Raw genomic sequence first — 23335 nt, forward strand, 5'->3', positions numbered from 1 at the left:
AAGTGCTTGACTGGAGCCTGTTCTCACAAAAGGAACTGTACGTACTTGAATGAAATAATGCAATTTGTCACTATGTCTTATAACAAAATTGAGGAAATGTGGATTGAACCGCAGGCAATTTATTTTTTCTTCTAAACCTCAAACAAAAACAAAAAAACTGAACCAAAACATAACTGAATAGCTGTAGTGACAGTTTATGTTTGACAAATTTGGTAATTTGTAGTAAAAGTGGAAAGCTGGAGTTAGATGGAGGGAACCCATGGCAGATTATGCCGTTATAGTGTGGCATATATAAGCATATAAAGTCAAATCTTAATGAATTAGAAAACAGTTGAGGTCACTGATATGCAGCACAAATTCTTTAGACATATTCACTCAGTACTTGTCCACAATGAAAGCACATACATTCAGTAAACTGAAGCGTTGTAGTCAAACCGCTCTTTTCCTTGTCCGCTCTTGTATCCTGCTCGATTTATCGCAAGTTCATTTAATTTGTTCGATGACAATTACTGTATCTATGTAATGCAGGAAGAAAAACATAGTATGAGAAAATGACAAAAGACACTGGAAGCACTTAACGTCTTGGAGGAGACGTGAACTCGTCTTAATTCGCCGTTAACAAACGGAAACACAACGGCTTTCACATGAAACACAAACAAACAAAAGAGCTCCAGCTGTGTTCAAGGTTTTATTTGTGGACGCACATTTCACACAGAACAATGTTATGTCACTCAAGAGACTTGAGATCCCTCAGGGCACAAACACGGCCTGCAGATATATACAGTACAGTTCAGTATTAACTTTTAGACCTAAGTGCTGATCTACAGGCTGTGTAATAATCTGTGGTCATACAGCAGGAATGAAAAATACCTGTTCGCTTGGAAGATTCAGCCTTAGAACCAGCAACTTAGCTCAGCACCGTTGCTTTTCACAGACGGTTCAGTAAAGAACCGTGAGGTGAGGTCAGTGAATCACAAAAGCACTATAGAGTTGTGTGATGGACCAGGAAATACGGAGGCGCACAACCCACTTGATTCCTCTCGAGGCAAACATGCTGGCAGCATGAATGGAGGGCTTTGATGAAGTAAGCCTTGCTTAATGCCCGTCAACATAGAACGCGACTACAAAGACAATTCATACACGCGGAGATCACATACGCTGTCACTGAGAGGAAATGTACAGTAGTGATTTTCTTTTCTTTTTTTTTGTCCCTGAGGCAAACACAGCTGCAATAGTTGTTACTGCAGCTGTGGAGAGTCACAACAAATATTAGGCACAACTGCATTTACTGGCTTGGTTCCTTTGATGGGATTTACTGCTTCTGGTGTATGATGTAAAGGGATGGAAATGTACACAATCTGATCAGAAACAAAGACAACTTGTGAAGATGTGCAAAGTGATAAAGCTCCATAGCAGAGAGGTTTAAAACAGATACTCAAAGTAGTAGAGCTGTGGAGCCATGTTAGAGAGATCTCCAAAGCAACACATGAGAAACCACCTGTGAATCTTCAGACACTGAGATTTTGTGAATTATTTTATGTGTGATTGATGTAAAGAATGTTCCATCACCCTACTGTTACATAGATATTAGTTACCGTCATGAAAAATGTTCTTACAAAGAAAGAAGACACCAGAGCCATTTAGAATACGGAATAAAACAAATGCAGTTTTGCCCCATAATGAGTGTTTTATGGGGCAAAACGTCAACTGTAAGTATCATTCCCCTAATTATAGCCCGGCTTGATGATACTGTCTTATATAATTTCCTTTTAGTTGTGACTATAGGTAAATTCCCATCCCTGCACAGTGTCTTATGCAGTATTTAAATGAGTAATTAAGCGCTAAAAGGAACATCTTAAAATGGGTCAAACAAAGTGGAGATCTTATGTTGAATGACAAGTTGAGTATATCAGATGTGTATGTGGAGGAAAACCACATTCAATAAATGATGAAGTGAGAGGAGATTCATTCGTTATGGCGATGGACTAAAATGAGACAAGAAATGCTTGCTTGACATCCTCTGATTAGTTCTTGTTTTAGCTGAAACCACGGAAGAGGAGGATGTCTGGGTCCTGGGGAGGAGAAGAGCAGGATGCAGATGAGGTGAAGTTTAAAGATACAGACGAAGTGACGGCATGCAGGAGGAATGACCCAATCACCCACAGGCTGCATGCGACCAGATGTCAGACAGCATGCAGAAGAGATGAAAAAGACAGATCTGTAGGAAAATAGGAGACCAACACCTTGTGGTCTGTTCTGCACACGGGACGTCTATTGCAAGTCTGTCGGTCCTGAGCGAGGGATCCCTCCTCAGTTGTTCTTCTTGAGGTCCCTTCCATTTTCCCCCGTTAAATGCCTTTTTGTTTGGGGGTTTCTCCTCCATTGAAAAGGACAGAAGGTGTCGTAGGCTGTTCAGATTGTAAAGCGCCCTGAAGCAAATTTGTGATATTGGTCTATATAAATAAAATTCACTTGTGACATTATGATGTGAAAAAAAAAGAAGCCATTCATGGTTGAGGGCCCACTGAAGACGACAAGACACCTACAGACAGTTTCCATCCCCAGCCTAATGACAGACAAGAGAGAGCATGCTGTAAACAACAAAAGGCTGTGCAGGTTCAAAAGAAAAACTATTTGCTAGCAGTCGCGTCAATAAGTCTTCACAGTAAAGCACAATAGTTGGTCTTAGACAAAGGCAATAATAAGGAAAATTGGTGGTATGGATTGTGAGAAGACCGCAACCAAGGTACCGAAAAACACCCTGTACATCTTTAGCAGCGCTTAACCGTCGATAAATAATCATTGACTGGGTATCTATCCTGTGTTTTGCAGACAAAAGTGAATCCTCACGGTGTCTACAGACTCGTGGTGAATTCTGCAGGGTTTTGCTGAGACCTCAATGTCCACTGTGGTCTTGTTAAGAAAATACAACAGTCAATGTCTTTCAGTGAGTCTGTGTTGCTAAGCATCTACTTCCTCCTCTTTCCTAATTCAGGTCAGCCATGTATTTTAGGATTTTCCCCAAGCCACATCACTTGTAATTTAGCTGTGTTTGGAAGCAATTCAGCTGTAAATCACATTGACACAGGGAGCAACGAGCAAGACATAGTGAAATGTAACAAACTGCATAATGTCAGATTTAAATGGGCACTCCAGCGATTTTAATATTGCACTTAAAGTTAAAGTTAAGTGACTGGTGAGATACCGATAAAAAAAAGAAGTTTCCAAGACAATGTAAAGAAACTCACCAAGACTGCCTGAGCTGCTGGTCAATCCCTTTAAAATGACCATTTAGTGTAATAAATACCTTGAACAAAAAAGAAACGGCATGTTGTATCGAAACAGGTTTCAGTTATTTTGTCCATCCCCTGCAGCCGTGACAAACAACGAGTCACTTGCCAGACACGTTATTCTGAGACAGGGTTTTTTTTCCCCCTTCCACACAATGAAATATGGATAAGAGTGGCAGGGATAGTGGGCAGCTGTCAACAAATTCCACAGCTTCCCGCCACCACCGATCAATCAGGACCACAACAGTGCTGACCTGCTGGCTAGAGCTGACATTAATCCTAAATCTTCCAGTCAGTGCGGAGGAATGACAGGACACAAAGTGGTGGTGGTGGTGGTGGTGGGAGCGAGGGCTGATACAGGCTCTAACAAGGAAAGGTGCTGATGCTGATGAGTGTATCTGTGGCTCTCTAACAAGCCTGCATCGGTTGATGTCCTAATTTACAGTGAGCTTTGTCTCAGGGGTGCAGGATAATGAGCTGGCCCGGGATTCCCAGGGCAGCAGCTTGTGTAACACACCTCATGCAAGGGGACGCTCAGTCCCACCAAGCGTAAGAGTGAGAGGGAGAGAGAGAGAGAGAGAGAGAGAGAGCAGGAAGGACATATTGGCTGTCTGTAGGAGAGAGAAGGAGGGAGGGGGAGGTGGGTACATGTCATCCCTGCTTGATATGCTTGTTTGTACACACCAATCATTGAATCGCTGCAACCAAGTGAGAAAAGCGTGTGCTCTGTGACTAACTGACCTCGGGCAGCAAGAACACTCACAGAAAGAGGAAATGGAGAAGGAAAGCATGGCGGGTGGGGGAGAAGAAGCAGCAGTAGAGAACGTTGGATTTGATCCTTCTCGAGCTACGTCTTGTCCACAACACACCCGTCAAAGACATCCCTTCTCCAGCGCTACCGTGCTTAACTCAATCAGAAACTGTCCCTCCTATTGACCGAGCAACCCTGAAGAATCGGGCTCCTAGTGCACTCCAAAGCAAATTCGCAAATGTGGAGCTCAATGACCTCAGTGCAGAGACCATCCACACAGAGTAGTGTGCTCCACCACCCCCACCTCGCACTGCCGCGTCTGCATGGCTGCATTAGTCAAGCTCAAATGGGGTTTTTCCGCCATGAGAAGCAGAGCATGACATGCTCTAAACAATGGCAGGCAGATGACGAGCCAGCTCCATTTGATGATGGCCTCTGCCGACGTGGTCGCCTTTTTCTTTTTGATATTGGGGAATATATGGGCAGCATGATTCATTAGGAGAGCACAGGTGGCCCGGGACCTAATGACTCACATTCTGTGCAGTTCTAACATGCAAATGGCTCCGAGATGGATGTACGCGTTTAAAATGAACATGCTTGTTTTAGAGAAGAATTTAGTGGTGACGTGAACCTGCTTTTTTTTCAGTAGATATAAATCTAATACAGCAGTAGAAATAGTCCCCAACACATTTAACACAAGAGGCTAAAAATGCACCAACACGCTGACAATGGGCATTAACAGCAAACACGGCACACTATTCAGGATGGTATGACTTACCGCTTTAAATGTCAACAGTGTTAAAAGCTGTTGTTTCATGCAACTAAAAGCCATCGTCAACATCTACTTAACAACAAGACACTGACTGTTCCATCAATGAACGACAGAGGGCTATAGGTTGGAGTGTGGATGCCGTGGCTGGTGTCTCTAAGCAGGCTCAGCCATTAACACTGCCCCCCTCTGGCTGACTGATTTGGATCCTGTTTTTTTTTTTTTTTTGCATCAATCAGTCAGACATTGAGTGAAGAGAGAAAGCAATAGCACGGTAGACATTTTGCTTCATATCTAATAGCAGATACCCGATCATTGAGAAACACGTACTCTTGAATCTACTCGCAGCAATACTAATCGCTGGAGTAGCAAAACAAACTCCAAACTGCATAATACAGCTAACCTTGCTTCCGTATCTTTAAACAGTACACAAAAACATTTAAAAAAAAAGCTTGTTTCAGCATGCCACTCAATTCATCACAGGAGCCACAACAATCCAAATTGTACCTGATCTATTAACTGCTCGCCACTGAGCACCGTTTGAACGTTTGACCTTCTCACACAGCTCATGACATTATGTTGACATTTGAAGTAATCCCTCCGACGGTTCTTAGTCCCAGTGGCCATGGACCGCCCTGACCCCTCCCCTGACCCCTCCTCTGACATGCACTCGCCACACACTGGCAGAAGAGGCAGGGAGACAAACACAACTCTGATACCCGGACAACTCAACAGCACCACTGGGCTTTAGAAAGCTCACGGGGCTCAGGGACATGCAGCGAGGAAAGGGCTCGTTAATTACAACACACACACACAAACTGAAGCGCTGAGATCCTTGGAGCCTCTCGAGTGTCATTTCATTTTTGTTAAAAAAGTAATTACATGGCGAGGTTTGTAAAAACAGTTAATTTAAGTACACGTACAGCTGTTCTGAAGATTTCTAACATCTGGATGAGAAAATAATCTGTCCACTGCACGACAAAGATTCTCAACTGTATTTGCGCGAAACATCTGTCCTTGCTCAGATATTTATGCGTTATATTGTATAAAAATGTAGAATGTTGGAAAGAAACATCAAAGTATAATAGAAGCGGTAATGCATTTTGGTTAAATTGAGCAAGGAAATGTGTAATTTCCTGCAACAATTTTTGGTTAAGGAAAAAGAGGCAACTAGAGAAAAGGATTGCAAATTTTTCATCGTGAAGTGGACAAAATGCGTTTTCCTCCAGATGTTAGTCTTCAAGGATTCTCAGGATGCCTTCAGAACAGCGCTAAGTATTGATACATTTACTTAAATGTAATACATGAGAGTCAACCAGAGGACTGCCTGCCAGTAATTTACAGATCACTCCCGTCTGTTTTAACATTTAAACTGCGTCTGCAGTTGTGTGATGAGGAAGCCTGTGCTGCATGGCATTCTGCGTAGTTAGCATCACTATGCAGAAGAGCTACACACTACCTTACTGTAATGCATGTTCAAGTTTGTTTTCCACCAGATAATATTATATATCCGATACAAAGAAGCATGTTCAGATTTTATATCCTGCATTCTGCCCTGGCTTTTACTTTTTGGTAAAATAATGTAGCTTTCCCAGTAAAAGCTGTATTTATGTCACGTTTGATGTTTTCTTTCTGAACAAAGTTTCTCCAATGCAACAGGCACAAACAGATAAAAAGTGATGAAATGAGAGGTACAAGATGACAACACATTTATTTTAGTAATACATTCTGCAAACTAGAAATTGTATTCAAACTTCAAAGGCAAAAAAAAATGAAAGAAAGGAGGGAAAGAAGGGGAGAAAATGTAAGGAGCAGGGAGAGAAATGCATCAATTCACAAGCAAGGAATGCAATTTGTTCAATCGACAACACAAATAGTACAATTTAGTTCAGGAAACAAAGCATTTTTGAACATTTTCTTTTTTTCTACCATTCCTTCAGAGCTAGAACATAATACAAAATATACAGTTCTTGAACTTTGTAAAATCACTCACAGAGGCCTTTGAATGGACATTGACAATACTTATCTACAGCACTCTAAAGCTATGCTTGAACGTAATCATAAATATAGCAGACGTGAATGTATGTATACGCACGTTTTGAATGCTTACGAGGTTACCATGTTAAAACACTTGCATTAGTTTAAAAAGTATGACATCATCTGCAGTGACAAATTAAATAAGCTTTAAAGACCGAGATTCAATAAGGTAACACTGGAGGGGGGGGGGACCAGCGATGGTTGTAAAGTTGTACCATGTGACAACCAGGACAAAGTCACTTTGTTGATAGCTGAAGTACCCTAACATGGGGGTAGTTTTGAATCTATTGGAGTGTAACGTCAGCAGCATTACTTCTCCTCATAGTATTTAGTTGAACAAGTACTTTAGGGGGGCAACATGAGACTGGGTAAGGCAAATCGGTGAGCTTATTTATGAGCTGAAAAAGGTCAGCAGAGTGAGGCTCAGGTCACCCTGCAAGGGGACGAATAAACCACAACTGCTCAGGGTCACACAGTAAACGCCACAGCCGAGGTACATCGATATGTACAAGAGGGCGCGAGCATCTAAAATCTCTCCAACGTCTGCCAGGTCGTCCTCCGTACAAGAATAGACAGGATGCAATCCAGGCAACCAAAGGTAACTCTGTAAATAGCTTTATAATCTTCTCTTTCTACAATAACAATTTTCTGATAAAAAGCTGATTATACAGATGATCAGTGCATATGACTTTTGTCATTTAGTCACTTCTCACACACCCCGCATTCCTAAAACCCTGATCTCTCGATATACAATTCTAGATTCGAGCTAAGTGAGCGTCACACAAGTAGACAGACTGGTGACATCACGCAGGTGAGCATTTGAGGGTTAGTGTATACGACAAGGCCAATAGTGTTACGAGTTACTAGAATATGTGGTCATTTGCAGTGGCCGCTAAAATCATTACTTGTTTTGTTAGCGTCAGCACAATTCAGTCAAATACTGTATACGTGAGCACAGGCTCATCCCGCGCGTATCGATCAGGGTTAAAATCCGACGTCCAGCGGAGGAGTCTCAAAACGTGAAGTGCTTTCTGAACAATTTAAATCTACACAAGACAAAAACTATTCCTATGAAAGTTATGAGGTATTTTAGTTAATAACAAATCAAAACAGAATAAAGAACAGACGCTCGGGATCTTTTTTTGGTTCATTTTTGTGAAGGGAATGCAGGACTACATAGAAATGATACACAACTTAAACAAACAGCCAGATGTGACAAATCACAGCCACTGTCAATATCTGCTAACATTGCAGCTGCAGCAATTTTGATTATTAAAAAGCTAATCTTGAGATTTTTAATTCTCTGGCTTGTTATAGAAATGGGGCATTAAGCAGCTTCATGTACGAGCCACATCCTGAATTGTAAATCTCTCGGGCAACGCAGGACAGTCAAGGGAAGCGGGGATATCGATGGCCTCATAAGGCAAATAAATAGTTTGTTCCTTATTAAAGGAAAATGGCATGAAATGTTGCTTTGAGCTGTTTGAGACATTTAGTGCACTCACTAAACAAATACAAGCACAACTGCTCATCTAAGTAAAAAAAAAGGCATTTTCATTCACATTACATCGTTTCCTCAAACATACTGAACACACTGCCTTGAAGAGTTTTCATTTTACATGATGTGAGCACAGTATGTAATGGCGATAGAATATAAAACTGTCATTTTAAACCAAAAGAAGTGAATTAAACAAAGTTTTTACTGTTTTTTTTGTTGCATTTTAATTTTCTGTTTTTTTTATGTGGGGGAATATTCAAGTAAAACCCCATTTTTATGCCAACACACACACACACACACACACACAGAAATCTGCTGAATTATGTTATTCATGCCGTTTCTCGGGCGACTGTTTAAAGGTACCCTGTGGAGTTTCTCCTGTAAACACAGTTAGGTTTACATTCAACATTTCTTCCCAACATACAATGCGTCTCTAAGGCCGAACAAACACGTTCAACGCTTCTCCAAACATCACAGCAGATGCTCAAAGGCTCTTTTCTACGTTGGCTTGCTTGCGGTCTTGTCTTTCATGGCCGTTTACCATGACACCTACTGTTGATACAAACAGGTCTGCCTCCTGCAGTCATGTTTACCCTCGTCGTCACGCTAGTAGAGGGAGGACCCACACATTAAACATTACGCTCCACAGAGTACCTTTGTTAATATCACTCTAACATGTTTACCCTCTTTCACAGAGTCACAGCTCTGTACTCCTTTATATTCTTTGCAAATTTAAGATTAAAGTCTGTGTTTCGTAATGGTTTCATAATTTGCCACCAGAAACCTAAATGCGGTGAAATAGTTAGGATTGTCATTTCTACAAATGAAGAGTTACAAATGTTGTACATTATTATTATTGTGTATTTTGTTAATGAAACAGTTCAAACCCTAAGTGTTGATTAGAGGGACACCGACGTGATTAAGGGGAAAGTTTTGTTTGCCAAAACACACAAATATTCAACTAACCATCCCAAGACAAACCACCAGCACATTGTGTCCACGGCAAAAAACTAACTCAAGCGACATGATTTATTCCTTGAAAGTTTAAGTCAAAAATATATACATACATTAATTTCCAACAATGCAATTTTAGACAAAAAAAATGGCAGAAAATAAATCTGAAATAAAACCATTTCTCTTCAAGAAATATATCTACCGTTTGTGTTTTAAATACAGATTTAGTTCGGGACTATTCATCTTTAAAAAGGGGGGAAATTCACTGAAAGAACCAAAAAAAAAAAAGAGGAACCAACCCACAGGTCATTCACTATAGGGGGGATTAAAAGGTGCTATACAACCTTGAGAACTCATTGCAGCTAGCAGATTTGTTCTTGGTTAGAATGTCCAGCTGAAGACCACGTGAAGAATAAAAATAGCCGTGTGAGTGTTAGCGTCAATATCTTGTAAGTTGTGTCCTATGCTCAGGCTGGTAACAGGTGATCTTCTGTAAAATAGTCAGTGATTAAACTGTTCACATCAGTCACATTACCAGATGTTAAAAAGGTTAGAAGCTAAAAATCTATCTGTACCACAAAAAAAAAAAAAAAAAAGGGACTCTCATGAAAAAGAAACTTGGCATAGGCTGTCATAAAGCTGAAACAAGTGATTATAAATCATATGGCACCCACAGTGGGCACTGGTAACAATACATGTTTAGAAACCGATACTTAAATATGACACAATCGATGTGTAAACTAGTCTAGACGCGACTAGATTGGATGCATTGTACACCATGGGTTAACTGAACTACTTGTGTCATCTCAGGTTACTGTATAGTTCTGACATATAGCTTGAAGTTGTTCAAACAGCATAACAGCATGTAAACTGTTATCCAAAGCCTTTTGGAGTAAGAAGTAGTGAAAGCTTATGTCGGGTTTGATATGGAACACTGGCTGAAAACAGGTCAGACAATGGGGAAGCATTGGGAGAGCAGTTCCCTTAAACGCCACCAGATTTAAATTAGAGTTGCACACACAGATCTGCCTTTACACAACACACGTGCGCACATACATAGACACGAGCACCCGCTCACACGTATCTATTTGCACAGAAACATGTGTCGACAGGGTGTGTTTTTTGTTTTTTTTCCATCAAATGACTCGAAGAAATGAACAAAAATAAAAAGATTATTTGTCACTTCAAACTTCCAAAATGACTGAGAAACACTTTGCAATTATTATTTGAGCATGTCGAGAAAACCACTTACAAAAATAAAGTACAATAAAAAAAGCACAGGGGAAAAAAGAATAAGGATTTAAATGGTTTGATATAGAGAGCTTACTGTGCTGTCAACTATACAATTTACCCGTTTCTTTTTTTTAAAGGAGCATAGACTAACTAAAAAATTAAATAATAAAAAGGTAAAGTAAAAGCACAGAGACATTGTGCCTGGAGGACAAGCAGTAATATTCACTGAATAGACTTTTGTTACAATTCCAGAAGAGCAGGAAAAGGCAGATAGTGCATAAAAGATTCTCTTTTTCATTTCTTAACTTAAAATCAAGCTGCATTAAATACAGGCTGTTTGTACAGGACAATTGCACTTCACAAAAACAGAAATATACAAACACACAAGGAAATGTGAATCAAATTAATTACAGCAAAAAAAAAAAAAAATAACTGACTACTTAAGCTGATTATTTAACAAAAAGAAAGAAAACCTTGGGGACTCAATTGTTATGGATTACTTTCGAGGAGAGTATTAAAGTGGGTGAACATAAAAAGGGGGAGACAAAAGGGTGGGGATCCTGAACTCCAGAGTGGACTGGTGCTGCACTATTCCAGGTTTGTGTGCGTGCAACTCCTCTTCCTCTTCTTCTTCCTCCTCCTCCTCCCATGAAATTCCCTTCTTAGAAACCAAAAGCTCAGAGTAACGGAGAGACAGACTGCTGAGCTGCTGTGGGTCTTGAGAGGATGGTGGTTTGTAAACTCTATGCTGTGTTAGTGGTAGGAGGTTGTGTTACCACATGTCGTCTGTGGACGCAGAGTCCTTGACAAGAGAGGAGAGGAAGGAAAAACCCTTCAGACTGGCTCTACACCCATGATATCTCTATCAACAGCTGGACAGGTTTAAGCATGTAGGACACAAACTGAAAATCATCCAGGACTGGATTCTTGGATAGAACATCCTCTCTAGAAAAAAAAAAAAAAAAAGAAGATGTATCCGATCGCATCACGTCAATTTCTGGAGTTTTACCGCTTAAACTTGAATTCACATCATATCAACGAAATCTTTTGGAACCAGTATTTCGAGCAAGTAGCTTGAGAAAAATAAAGTGTGCCAGATTTAGCAGACTACACATGTTATTTGAGGGTGGTCCTATCAGTGGTCTCTATAAAGGCCGATCAGAAGAGGCAGGTGTCAGGAGATCCTCACTACCAATATCAAAGGACTTGGATTGTGGGGCAATAAACCCGATATGGACATCCGTGATGTTTACGCATGCAGTGACATTAACTGGCTACAAGGACTTATCTGTCTGAAACCAACTAACCTACCGATTCAGAATGCCACTACACTTTAAGTTAAGGTCTACAAGCAAAGCAAACAAATAGGTTGTAAACAAATGTAAGGAACAGTTCAAAAATAACTTGTGCAATTCTGCCAAACAAACTCATGTGAATGCTGAATTCAGTCGTATTCTCATTTTTTTTGTACTTACTATAAACCTTTAAAAATGAAGCAATGCGATGTAAAATAAATTGTATTCAGTTTACAAAAAAAACAGTTATAATCAATGTATATCCTACTCGGGTTGATTTATTTCTTGTCTAAAATACATATTTTATTTTTAAATATATTTATGGATAAGCTGTATCGTTTGTTATTGTTACTATTTTACCAAATACTTGTTGTTAAAATCGTTCAGTCTCTTAAACTGCCTTGATTTTTATGGAAACAAATTGTCAATATTATTAATGAGTCCTTCTGACGCATGTATTCCTATAATACAAACAAATGTGTAATTGCTTGATGGAGATGTTTAAAAGGTTTTGTTAAAAAGCCACAGAGGTGTCGTTAAAGCAGTAAGGGACGTCTCGATTTCTTCCCCTATTTAGAATGTGTGTATATATATATATATATATATATAATTGCTCATCGCAATTGAAGGACAAATTACTGGAAGTGTCGGTCGTGTAAATGGGATTATGTTTCCATTACCCTCACTAGAAATAATGCAAAAATACCTGCGACAGAATCCCCAAGGTTGGTAACAGAAAGACAAAAGTATTGGGCTAACCTATTGACAACTACCACTGTACGCAGTCATCGTGTTCATGACTACGTCTCGCATCCTTTCTTAGAAAAGGACTTTAGGAACATGGCGTGCTTCTACACAATACTGACTTACCAGTACTGACAAAGACCCAGTTAACAAACTACTTCAATTTTACTGACTCATGTGATGAATTACACTGACTCCATGACCTTTTTCTGGATTGTGTGGCGCTACACCAGTATATAATGGGCTATTAGGATTCCTTGTCACAAATGTACCTCTGTGTTTATAAGGGTTCACGTCTCACATACTCATGTGAAGGTCTTGTCTGAAGAATTAAGAGCAAGAATGAGCTGGATGGATACATCCAACCCGAGCCACCAGGCACGACTCGATCAGAGCAACAGGTGGGAGGGATGATGAGAGACGTCGCTTGAGGATTCACATTATTGTTTTAACAATGGACCGCATGACATAATGTCTGTGGACGTAATGTTTGACGTGCCACCGAGCTTCTATACCGACAGTGAATCCGAGAGAAACTGAAAGTGCAAATGTCGTTCAAGTGACTACTCACTCAAAAGGTTGAATATAGTTACAAATACTGTATGTGAGTCACTTTGAATATGTTTGCAAATATTTTCATTAACCTTACTTTCTCCATGGAATGCTTTGTGTCAGTTGAGCTCATTATGTATTCAGGCGGCACCACATAATACAGAGGAAGCCAAGGGGGCCCGACGGCTTTCTGAAGGAACCCTTATTTTCAAAAAATAACTCAACGTCTGAAAGTAATGTCAAAAGTCCATCTTTATACAAACGTAAAACACTGAAACAAAGTGCCAATTTTCCCTGTCAAGGACAAGATGACGTGCACAACTCAAATGCAGCTGACCCAGGGAGCTTTTCTGATGAAAGCTCATTATATCCGAGTGGACGAGGGCGACGGCTTTGTGGTCCGTTTGTATACAAAGGAATGATGAGCACTGTTTCGGTTTTAAACCAGTATGTGAGAGAGTGCAGGTTTTCATTCCAGCCACACAAATGCCAGACAATTTCATTTATTAGCTCTCGCCTCTTTGATTTAAAGAGCATAATTGTAGAAATCAGCTCGTTGTATGAAACTTAACCTTTTTGGCATTGGACCCGCAATGCAATTGTGTAACTAGGACTATTGAAGGGAAAGAATCAGACACTTTTCTGCTGGCGTCAGCCATACAGAAAAGTGTAGTATTAGAACAATATAATGGTGCTTTTATCAACTTTCTGTTTTTCAGATTCACTTAAACGAGACGGAAGGCAAAGAGATATCGTAGAGTCACTACGTCATCGCTGAGCCAGTCAGAAGCGTAATTTTTTTCTGACAGCATTTTGAGTAAATTAGCCTATTTCCTAGCTCATCTTGTTGAATACTAATGACATGCATAAAAGTGTTTTAAATCTGCTGGTCACACGTCAAAAAGCATGCATGTACCAATCCACGCACACGGAGTTAAAAAGACAAGTGGTTGGCATACTTACTGTGTCATCACTTCGGTAGGGGTTGAGTTTGTTGTACACTGCTTCAATAACACTTCGTCTAAGGGGAAGAAAAAGTAAAAATAACAAATTATAATGAATAATATCTAATATTAAACTGACACTGTCTGAAACAAAAACTTGCACAAAGCTCACTCACTTGCTTGCCAGCTCTCCTCCGGGAGGGAGGTTAGGGATGCTCTCAGATGCTAACGTTCGCATAACATGGACCAAATCCGGGACACCTTCATCCCCCTGCTTTTTAATAATCTCTGTTTGAAAACAAGATTATATTTGGATCATTTCACAAGAAAATAGAAAAGTGTTACTAAAAAAAAAAGATGGATATGTGCAATTATTATTATTCTCTGGATACACAACATATAGTACATGTAAGTCAATCCTGGAAGAGCAACACCTCCTCTGTTGCTCTTCCTGAGGTTTTTCCCCCACTGACAGGTTTCTTTTGGGCAGTTCATCCCTCATCTGTATCTAGGGTCTGTAGAGGCTCCCTCACCTTGTGATAGAAAGTATAAAGGCTCCATAATGTAGAACTTAAAGGGAGTGGTAACAGTTTTTAGACCTATGGCCAACTGCTGTCCCCAGAGAAGACAATCATTAACCAGAAATGTTTTATAGACCACCTCTTTTCCTGGTTGTCAAGTCTACATTGAACAACATGTGTTAAAATGAATCCCCAGATGAAATGGCCTCCCATTTGAAAATAAGTCTCATTCTTTCAAAAACACTTCGCAGTGACACGTAATTGACTGTGCTTGATATTGTAAATGGCCGACTTAAGATCTGTGCTCAAAAGGTTTAATGTAATTGATTGTTGTGTATTGTAAACCGTAGACTCTCAGGCTTACTTGATGACAAATAAATGATACATTTCATTTAACAAAATGAGCCAAAGTCGTCAACAGTGTCGGGGGTTCCTAGCTTCTTCTCAGCCGACACTTCCAGTGAATGTCAGGCAATGTTTTCCTTAAAAGAACCGGCCGAGAACTAAAAGCTATGCCAGTGGCCCTATAACTGTAGAGACTGAATGTGAAGTCTTTAAGTTTGTGTTTTAAACTTCCAGCATGTCTATAATCTAAAGAACACTGTAAACGTGTATTAAGGATAAACCTGATATATTAAAAGTGCATTGGACATTTAAGAACCCCAAGCGGTTATGTATAATCAAGCAGATTACATTTATTATACTCAGTCTAGTGTTTGCTCCCTGAGCATAAGGAAATCAAAAGAAAACAACTGCTTTGAGACCAGACAGGATTTTGGGTGTTTCTCTGGCTCATATAACATCTTTCCATCATCCTAAATGTAAAAAAGACAAACAAAGAAAACATGGAATTTACCCCGAATAAGGAAAAACACCAAAAGTAAAATGGATGTGATGTCAATAACCCAGGTTTCATTGTGGTCCACTAAACCCAAAATATGATTTTTCTCTCCTACCTTCTACTCTGCCCTCCAGATATTTATCCAGCTCCGCCTCCCGTTTCACTGCTTCTGGAGATACCTTTGGTGCCCCCGGAAAGCAGATTAACACAACACTCATATTGTCTCGGCTTCCCTGTGAAAAAATAAAGAACAAACACAGAGGTCATATAAATAAACCATAACAGACAAGTGTGGAACAAAATAGGTAGGTTTTGTGGACATGTCATACCTTGTACAAGCAGGTGTCAACAATTTCATTGCTGACTCTTTCAAGATCATCTGTCACCTCTAGCCTTGACCTGACAAAGTCACACAGTTCCTCATTGGCCATGACATCCCAGATGCCATCACAGGCTAGTATAATGAACTCATCTTCGCCCTCGCATCGCTCTATTGCATACACTTCGGGCTCCGGGGACACAAGCTGCTCTGTCGGACCTTTTCCATGCACACACTTGTAGTCAAAGTCTCCCAAGGCCCGAGACACAGCTAGAGACCCATTAACTCGCTGGATCATGACTGAGCCACCGGCATTCTGGATCCTTTCCTTCTCCAAAGGGTTGCTGGGTTTGTGATCCTGCGTGAAGAAGTGCACAGCTCCGCCCCGGCTGAGGATTCCCCGCGAGTCGCCACAGTTGATAAAGTAGGTATGGCTCGGAGCAATCATCACTCCCACTGCAGTGGAACCACTGCGGTCCACACCATGCTTTTTCTCGGAGATGGTTCGCATGTGTTCATCAATCTGCAGAAATCCCGTGCGGATCCCATTCTTCACGCTATCTATGCGGATCCCATTCTTCACGCTATCTACGGAGGGGTCCTCCTGCAAAGCACTCTGGAAGTCTGAGTTGCTGGTGATGTGCTCGAGCAGGTGCTCACAGCAGTACTTGGCCACCTGAGAGCCAGCATGCCCATCATAAACAGCAAAGAATGACCAGCGGTCGAGACCATGAGGCAGACCAATAACTGCTGTGTGTGCATCTTCCATCTCTACTCGCCAACCCTGCATGCTACTCAGCCCATACTTCAGGTCGTTGCCCTCTCCACGGGAATTGTATTTTTCCATCTTTGGTTTGTCCAGAAATGCACCCATTGTGTCTCTCTTAACACCTGTAGCACGAGTGAAAAATAAAGCATCTATTTTCAAGATATGACAGAAATGTAGTGTTTACTAAAGCAGCCAATAATTTAAGGACTTTGTGGCAATATTCAGTTTCTGATCAAGTACAATGGTATATTGTTATAGTTAATAAACAAAAAATACAAACTGGATATCTAGTGCTAAATGGAAAACACAATTTTTTTTAGCAATGGGTTTAAAACAAATAGCACATATTCCATTCATATGTGGCACAAGATTAGCATATTGGAGCTGGGTTTAGGTCCCCTGCCCTTATCTAAAAATAGTAAAACAGTGTAAACATTTTGGCTACTTATTAGGAGCCCTGCTGATGTGGATCAGATTGAAACGCCCTTCAACCCCTGCCTGATCAAGCGTTACATTGAATGTAGTTAGTGTAACGCAATGCAAGTTATTTAATTGTACTTTGAATAACATTACAACGCTAGGCACTATCTATCTGACCTTCGCAATGCCTAACACTACACCATACTAGCTACTCTGGTTAATATTAGTTAAAGCTATCGTTACATGCCTGCAGAGCGAACTCCAGCTAACCGCAGTTACTCGATCACCACCACAAAACAATGACTGGAGATCTGGCAAATCAATCATTAACGCTAACGTTGTGATATGCCTATTTACAGCATGGACCTGCACAGCAAGATAGCCTTTGATATTAGGTTAGATCCACGGGAAATGTTAACGTTAGATCTGTACCATGTCCAAACATACAACCCAGACAAACAAACAACATTGCCTAGTTGTTGGCCTTGACCCCGACAGCTAACTTTGACAGGCCTCCCTCTGCCATGGTTTGCTAACATTGTCTAAAGGCAAGGAAAGCCCTCGGCCTTGCTAACGTATCATCGCTAGCATTAAATGCTAAAATGGCTAGGGTAGCTAAACTACACTTGCTGGTTTAAAAGTAAACACTTCATGACTTACCAAATATCCGAAATACCAGTTGACAGCAACGGGAACTGCGAAGGTGACAAGGACCGAACAGCCTCAGTTCACACCAGAGAGGGTACACCGACGAAACTAGGGGGTCTGCGACGATTTAGCTAGGCTAAGCTAGCAATGAGCAGTCGTCACTCGAGACTCATAAATTGTGGAAGTGCGGAGGTCCCTCTTTGCGTGCGCCCGTGATGCATAACATTATCTCAGCTGGCGATCTTAAGTATATTTTCTTGGAAATTCATGGGCCGGAGATTTGTGTGGTCAAGCCAGGGGGAAGCTGAAACGTCCGTCCCAGCCTCTCCACTAGACAGCTTGACACTGACAGCTTGCTAGCTAACGTTAGCTTCTGTGGAGCACGGAGCGAGCCCCCAGGAGCTGTGATGCGATTTTGGCGTAGTGGCTGCTCTGGGTAATTACAACTTCCGGGATCATCACGTCATGCACACTGGGCCATTTTTCCCATACACAAGCATTGGAAAAGGACCAGCTGTAAAATGGCGAATACATTTTTCCTACATTTTCATGAACGTCACAATCCCCCCGAAAATGACTCTTACATTTTTAGAATTGTATCTATACAGTCCAATGAAGTCTAGAAGAGCTACGTGATTAAATTATTTCATCCCATTCGGGGAACCAACAGGAAGTCAGGCGACCATGGAAGGATGGTTTCATTATACATCCATGGACTTAACTCGCACAGTGAGCAACTTAGAATAAATGGGGCGCAATCGTTGACTGTGGTTTGCAGTTATCAATGCATCTATGGCACAGTTCTTAAGAGAAAGGACCCGGATGTTGCAGGTTGCGTACTCGAAAAAATGACATCATCCCTGTAGAGTTGCGGCTGCTCAGGCTGAGACACGGGAGGCATGTAGCCAATGAAAAATAAGCTCCCAAATCTGATATTTAGCTTGAATTTGGATGGTTTTAAAGGACGCATGAATTAAAATGTATATTTGTCACATAAATGTAATATGTATATGACAGTATTGAGCAGTTGTACATGTTTTGTAATCTGGAGAAAGAAGGGTCCCCATAGTAAGGTATTGTCTAGGAACCAATATTGTTATTCAGGATTTTTTTGGGGGGGCCGTGGTCAAACATCCACATACATGATCCACATACCCAGTCTTTAAATTAACTTCTGTGCGTACGTTTTTGATTTTAGAATGTAAACTTTTTCTAGGTCACTAAATGCCCAGATTCCCAGTAAAAGTACAGAGGACATGTCCAGTGTGGTAGCTGCTAAAAACCAATGTCATGAATGAATGTTCTGAATTTGAAAATTATTCTGTAAACCTATGCTGCATGAGGCAAATACCTGCACCAATAATACCTGCACCAATAGAGAACAAAATAATGGCCTGTTTCAACAAATGCACAATACAGGAGTCTATTCTATATATACTTGATAATAGGAAACACTCTTGTCAACTGATATTAAATATGAGACAACCGGTACTTTACATATTTACTGTTTAATGTATTAGCCTTGTACTTTTCAAAATTCTGCTGTAGAACAATCTGTTCCTCTCTCAATAGAGCAGTGTCACAGTCACTCTATTCTGCTTCTCCTGTTCATTCTCTGTTGACCAGGATTGCAATATAAGAGGACATGGACATTTCTTTCCATCCCTTTTTTGGTCACTGCTGCACATTTTAACATATTTTTTTATTTTTTTTATCTCTGTTCTGAAAGTGAATTGTGTTTTGTAACGGCAATCGCTTTTGGAGAACCAACCAACACGTTTCTGTGTAACACTAGTTGAAGTTTATTGTTGCAAAAAAGCTGACATTCACCACAGTGAAAATAAAGGTGGCTTCTGCAACTCTAAGAGAGCAGGAAGAATGAAGAGTTAGAGGAAACAAATATGGGGCTTCCTTCCACGATTCATTTCAGCCCAAAATGAACAAGCACACATCTTTTATTCTGAAAATATTCAAAGGGAAGTGACGTCTATATCCGTTTGCTGCAGTTTTGTTGTGAGAGATTAAACAGCAGCTACTTAATTTAAACCACAAGTCTAACGTAATTCATTCATTTTCAACAAATGGACTGCTGCATTGCATCTGCACTGTGGTGTTTTATACCACTTTATTTACTTATTCACTTCCTGTGTTTTATTTTCGCGGATGCAGACTTCACTCTGCTTTGGGCAGCTCTGTTTGGACACCGGCCAGGTGAGTTAATGACACGTCACGTTTCTTATTGAGTCCCGTTTCTTATTCACAAACAAGGAAATTCATCCGTCTGATGATACGATGGGGACAGTCAGTGTCTATGTTTTATTCCCCGATAAACTTGAAGTCAATGAAGTTTCGTCGCACGAGATAAACGGTTAAACAATAACCAGCTAACGTTTCACGTTTCATCCATGATGCTCATCTGAGCTGTTCACAGGTCAAACTTCACATGTTATATGTAGTGAATCTGGGGATGATTTACACACGTTTTGCTATGAAGGGCCAGTGGTTTCACTTTCCACCATTGTAATTTAAAGGACAAAACACGGGCACAAAAAACATATACATTTTTGTTTTATGGAGCCCCATGACTGTTTTTTGTTAAGTTATATGACCTTTGCTTCCAGGGAGTTATTATAGAAAAAATAAAAAAATTTAAAGGGGAAAACAGGGCTGTCCTTGGTCAAAGAAAATCGTAGTCGACTCACACGATTTTGTAGACTAAACAAATAGTTGATAGTTTCTCCACAAAGAATCACACAAAAGCATCACGTTAAATCTTGTGTTAACCAGAGACGTTTCTTCAAAATAAGTCAATCAGCATGAAAAAAAAAGCATAATAAAATGACGAATAAACTAAATAATTCTTGGGGGACTGAGATCAAAACGACGATTAATCGACTAAGAGGAGGCCCGGCTAGTAAAAAAAATATATTTAAATTGTTTTGAAAATTGTTGTTAAGGTCCCTGGGGGAGACCAGAACCAGTTGTGGTGTAATTCACATTTAAAAAAAAAAAAAAAAAGGAAAATGCGAGGGTCATGTTGACATAGTCAATGAGTAGTCTCAGCATAAGCCATGCAATGTTGACAGTTGTATTTATTTTGTTAACCAGAGAATAAACTGAAAGGGCTGGTGGTGTGGGTCACTGGAGCCTCCAGTGGTATTGGAGAGGAGCTGGCCTACCAGCTAGCAAAGTGTGGATCACGTCTCATCCTGTCTGCTCGACGTGAGGATGAGCTAAAGAGGGTGAAACGTTGCTGTTTAGGTGAGACAATAAAAAACAACTGTATAGTTTAGCGAAAAGAAAGCCTATTTCAAATGAATTTAGTCTTGCTCAGTTGTGACCAGATGAATCATTTCTGTAATTCTTTCCTCAAGAGTGCTCCGACCTTCAGGATGAAGATATTCGTGTTCTTCCACTTGATTTGCTGGAGAGGACATCGCATGAGGAAAAAGCAAAAGCCGCAATTCAGTACTTTGGACATGTAGGGCCGCTACAATTCCTCTTTTATAATACAATGTGGTTTCATTAGTTAATCATTAGTTTAATTGCAATAAGAACTTGTCACAAACTGTCATTCCCAGGTTGGAATGCAGAAGACCTCTAAAATGTGTAATAAAATATATATATGTATATATTTTTTATTTAATCACAATATTTACGCTGTATTTAATCCATAAACTTGTCACTTTACTGTTCTCTTTTCACTGTGTACAGCTTAACAGTGTAAGTTAAAATGTATCCAAATTCAAATCATGCTGTCTTCCTATTCTCTGGTTGTATCCAATTTTCCTTCCCAGATTGATGTCCTAATTAACAATGGGGGCCGAAGCCAGCGCTCTCTGTGCTTGGAGACCAGCATTGATGTGTATCAGGCCTTGATGGAGCTCAACTTCCTGGGTACGGTCTCCATCACCAAGCAGGTGCTGCCTCAAATGACGCAGCGAGCCACAGGAAGCGTTGTGACTGTCAGCAGCGTAGTCGGCCTCGCCGGGGCACCACTGACAACAGGATATTCTGCCAGCAAACACGCTCTTCAGGTGAAGGGACCACAGCTGCAATAGTCGTATAAGACTGTTTGTTTTCTCTGATTTCATTACTCCGGTGTCCTCAGACAGTTTTTACCAACATGTTCTTGATTACTTAATTTATTTTTTCCGGAATGTTGATTTTTATCACAGAGGAGCAGGTGTTTATTTATTTATTTAATTATTACTTCTATCTGTGAAATAAATACTTCTACATGTGAATAGCTGTTCGGTCCTGTGTACATCCTGTTTGCTGATTGTTACTGTTTTGTCTACAGGGTTTCTTTAATTCTCTTAGGCCCGAGCTGACTGACTTTCCAAACATACTCATCAGCACGGTGTGTCCTGGGCCTGTGCAATCGCAGATTGTTCAAAATGCCTTCACGGAGGAAGTGCACAGGGTATTTGTTAGAGCTGTTGATTTTGAACATAACAATCCTGTATTTTACCCGTATGTGACACATGACACTAGCTATTTCAGTAGTAGGTTTTCAGTCACCTGTTTTCCTTCCTTTACCGAAGCCCGTGGCTGCAGCAGGTAACCAGGGGCACAAGATGCCAACGAGTCGCTGTGTGCGCTTAATGCTGGTGGGAATTGCCAACGGTGTCAAGGAAATGTGGATCGCACAGCAGCCCTTCCTCCTGTTCTACTACACCTGGCAGTATACTCCCACATTTGCCTGGTTCATCACAAACATGTTGGGCAGAAAAAGGGTGCAGAATTTAAAAGCTGGTCTGGTAGGTGTACAATCTAATTTTAGGAAATCTGTGTGTACAAAGTCAATATGTTACATATTCAACCAACGCATTGGCTAGATGTATCGTCCGTGAGGTGTACCTAAATCAAATATCACAATGTCTACGTCTGTCTGGTAAATAACTGGAGCTAGCTAGGGAGGGGGGCTCAGCCCAACTGACCTTGCTTGAGTCTAATAAGAAGAAGACGGTGGCCAGGGTATGACAGTGGGAATGACTACTTCCCCGTGGTTCTGACTGACTGATCAGTGTGCCTGTTGGAATCTGCTGGACAGTGACAGCTGAGGGCCATGAAGAAAGGTCATGTCCAACTGGCCAGACATTGGAGCGTCACATGCTTATACTTCAGTAAAAATGGACACAGTATTCCTAAACACTGGGGTTGGGGAATGTCAGTCATGCATGGGACTAGGGTTGCAATGGGAAGTTAAGTTGAGGAATTTTGGAAATGTTGCACAATTTCAATATAAAAATCCTACCTTTGCAAACAACTAAAAATGTAGATCAAATGTACAGTAGTCAAACAGTGCTAACTGCCAGCCCTTGCTTTTGCAGGATGCAGACACTGCATACTTCACTAAGTCCAAGACCTCCTGAAAGTCACATCCTCAAGAGGAAACGCATAAATTCCTGATGTTCAACCTGGAAAGTGATATGGGTCTTTCTGCAAAATGTGGGTGTCTTTGCCTTCATCTCGAAGAAAACTATTTAAAGACACGACTGCTTTAAAAGCTCAGAGCTTGACAGGGTCTAATAAAAATGGGTACATTTTTATTTCAAATGTTGTAAATCCTATATTTTACTGGGTTTTTTTGTAACAAGCATCTACAGGTTATGCAAACTTCTCTTTAAAAGCCTACATTAAATGCTATATGGGGGTTGTATATTGGATGTAACAAAGCACTGACCTTTTGAATGCCTAATAAAATTGAGTTGGGATCAATTTTCTGCCCTGGCAAGTTTGTTTAG

General features: G+C 40.6%; 2 protein-coding genes across 5 annotated transcripts; one reads left to right on the forward strand and one right to left on the reverse strand.

The window, feature by feature from the left end:
- Nucleotides 1-700: 700 nt before the first annotated feature.
- Nucleotides 701-17953, reverse strand: ppm1aa (protein phosphatase, Mg2+/Mn2+ dependent, 1Aa). 4 transcript variants are annotated; one of them, XM_079286067.1, is made up of 6 exons: nt 17598-17953; nt 15759-16639; nt 15545-15662; nt 14244-14355; nt 14087-14144; nt 701-2072 (listed from the first exon to the last, which is right to left on the reverse strand). In XM_079286067.1, exons 2-6 carry the CDS (start codon nt 16620-16622, stop codon nt 2037-2039), a joined length of 1188 nt encoding a protein of 395 aa, XP_079142193.1. In that variant the 5' UTR covers nt 16623-16639; nt 17598-17953; the 3' UTR covers nt 701-2036. The 4 variants fall into 4 exon arrangements, with proteins under 4 accessions (XP_079142193.1, XP_079142195.1, XP_079142194.1 ...); XM_079286069.1 differs by lacking the exon at nt 701-2072 and adding an exon at nt 6581-11334; XM_079286068.1 differs by lacking the exon at nt 701-2072 and adding an exon at nt 11337-11477.
- A 1640-nt stretch (nt 17954-19593) lies between these two features.
- On the forward strand, nt 19594-23309 carry dhrs7 (dehydrogenase/reductase (SDR family) member 7). Its single transcript, XM_079286950.1, has 7 exons — nt 19594-19796; nt 20694-20846; nt 20960-21066; nt 21383-21622; nt 21889-22011; nt 22133-22348; nt 22922-23309. Exons 1-7 carry the CDS (start codon nt 19667-19669, stop codon nt 22961-22963), a joined length of 1011 nt encoding a protein of 336 aa, XP_079143076.1. The 5' UTR covers nt 19594-19666; the 3' UTR covers nt 22964-23309.
- The last annotated feature ends 26 nt before the right edge of the window (nt 23310-23335 follow it).

The sequence above is a fragment of the Melanostigma gelatinosum genome (assembly GCF_949748355.1).
Source record: "Melanostigma gelatinosum genome assembly, chromosome: 16".
Classification (NCBI taxonomy): Eukaryota; Metazoa; Chordata; class Actinopteri; order Perciformes; family Zoarcidae; genus Melanostigma; species Melanostigma gelatinosum.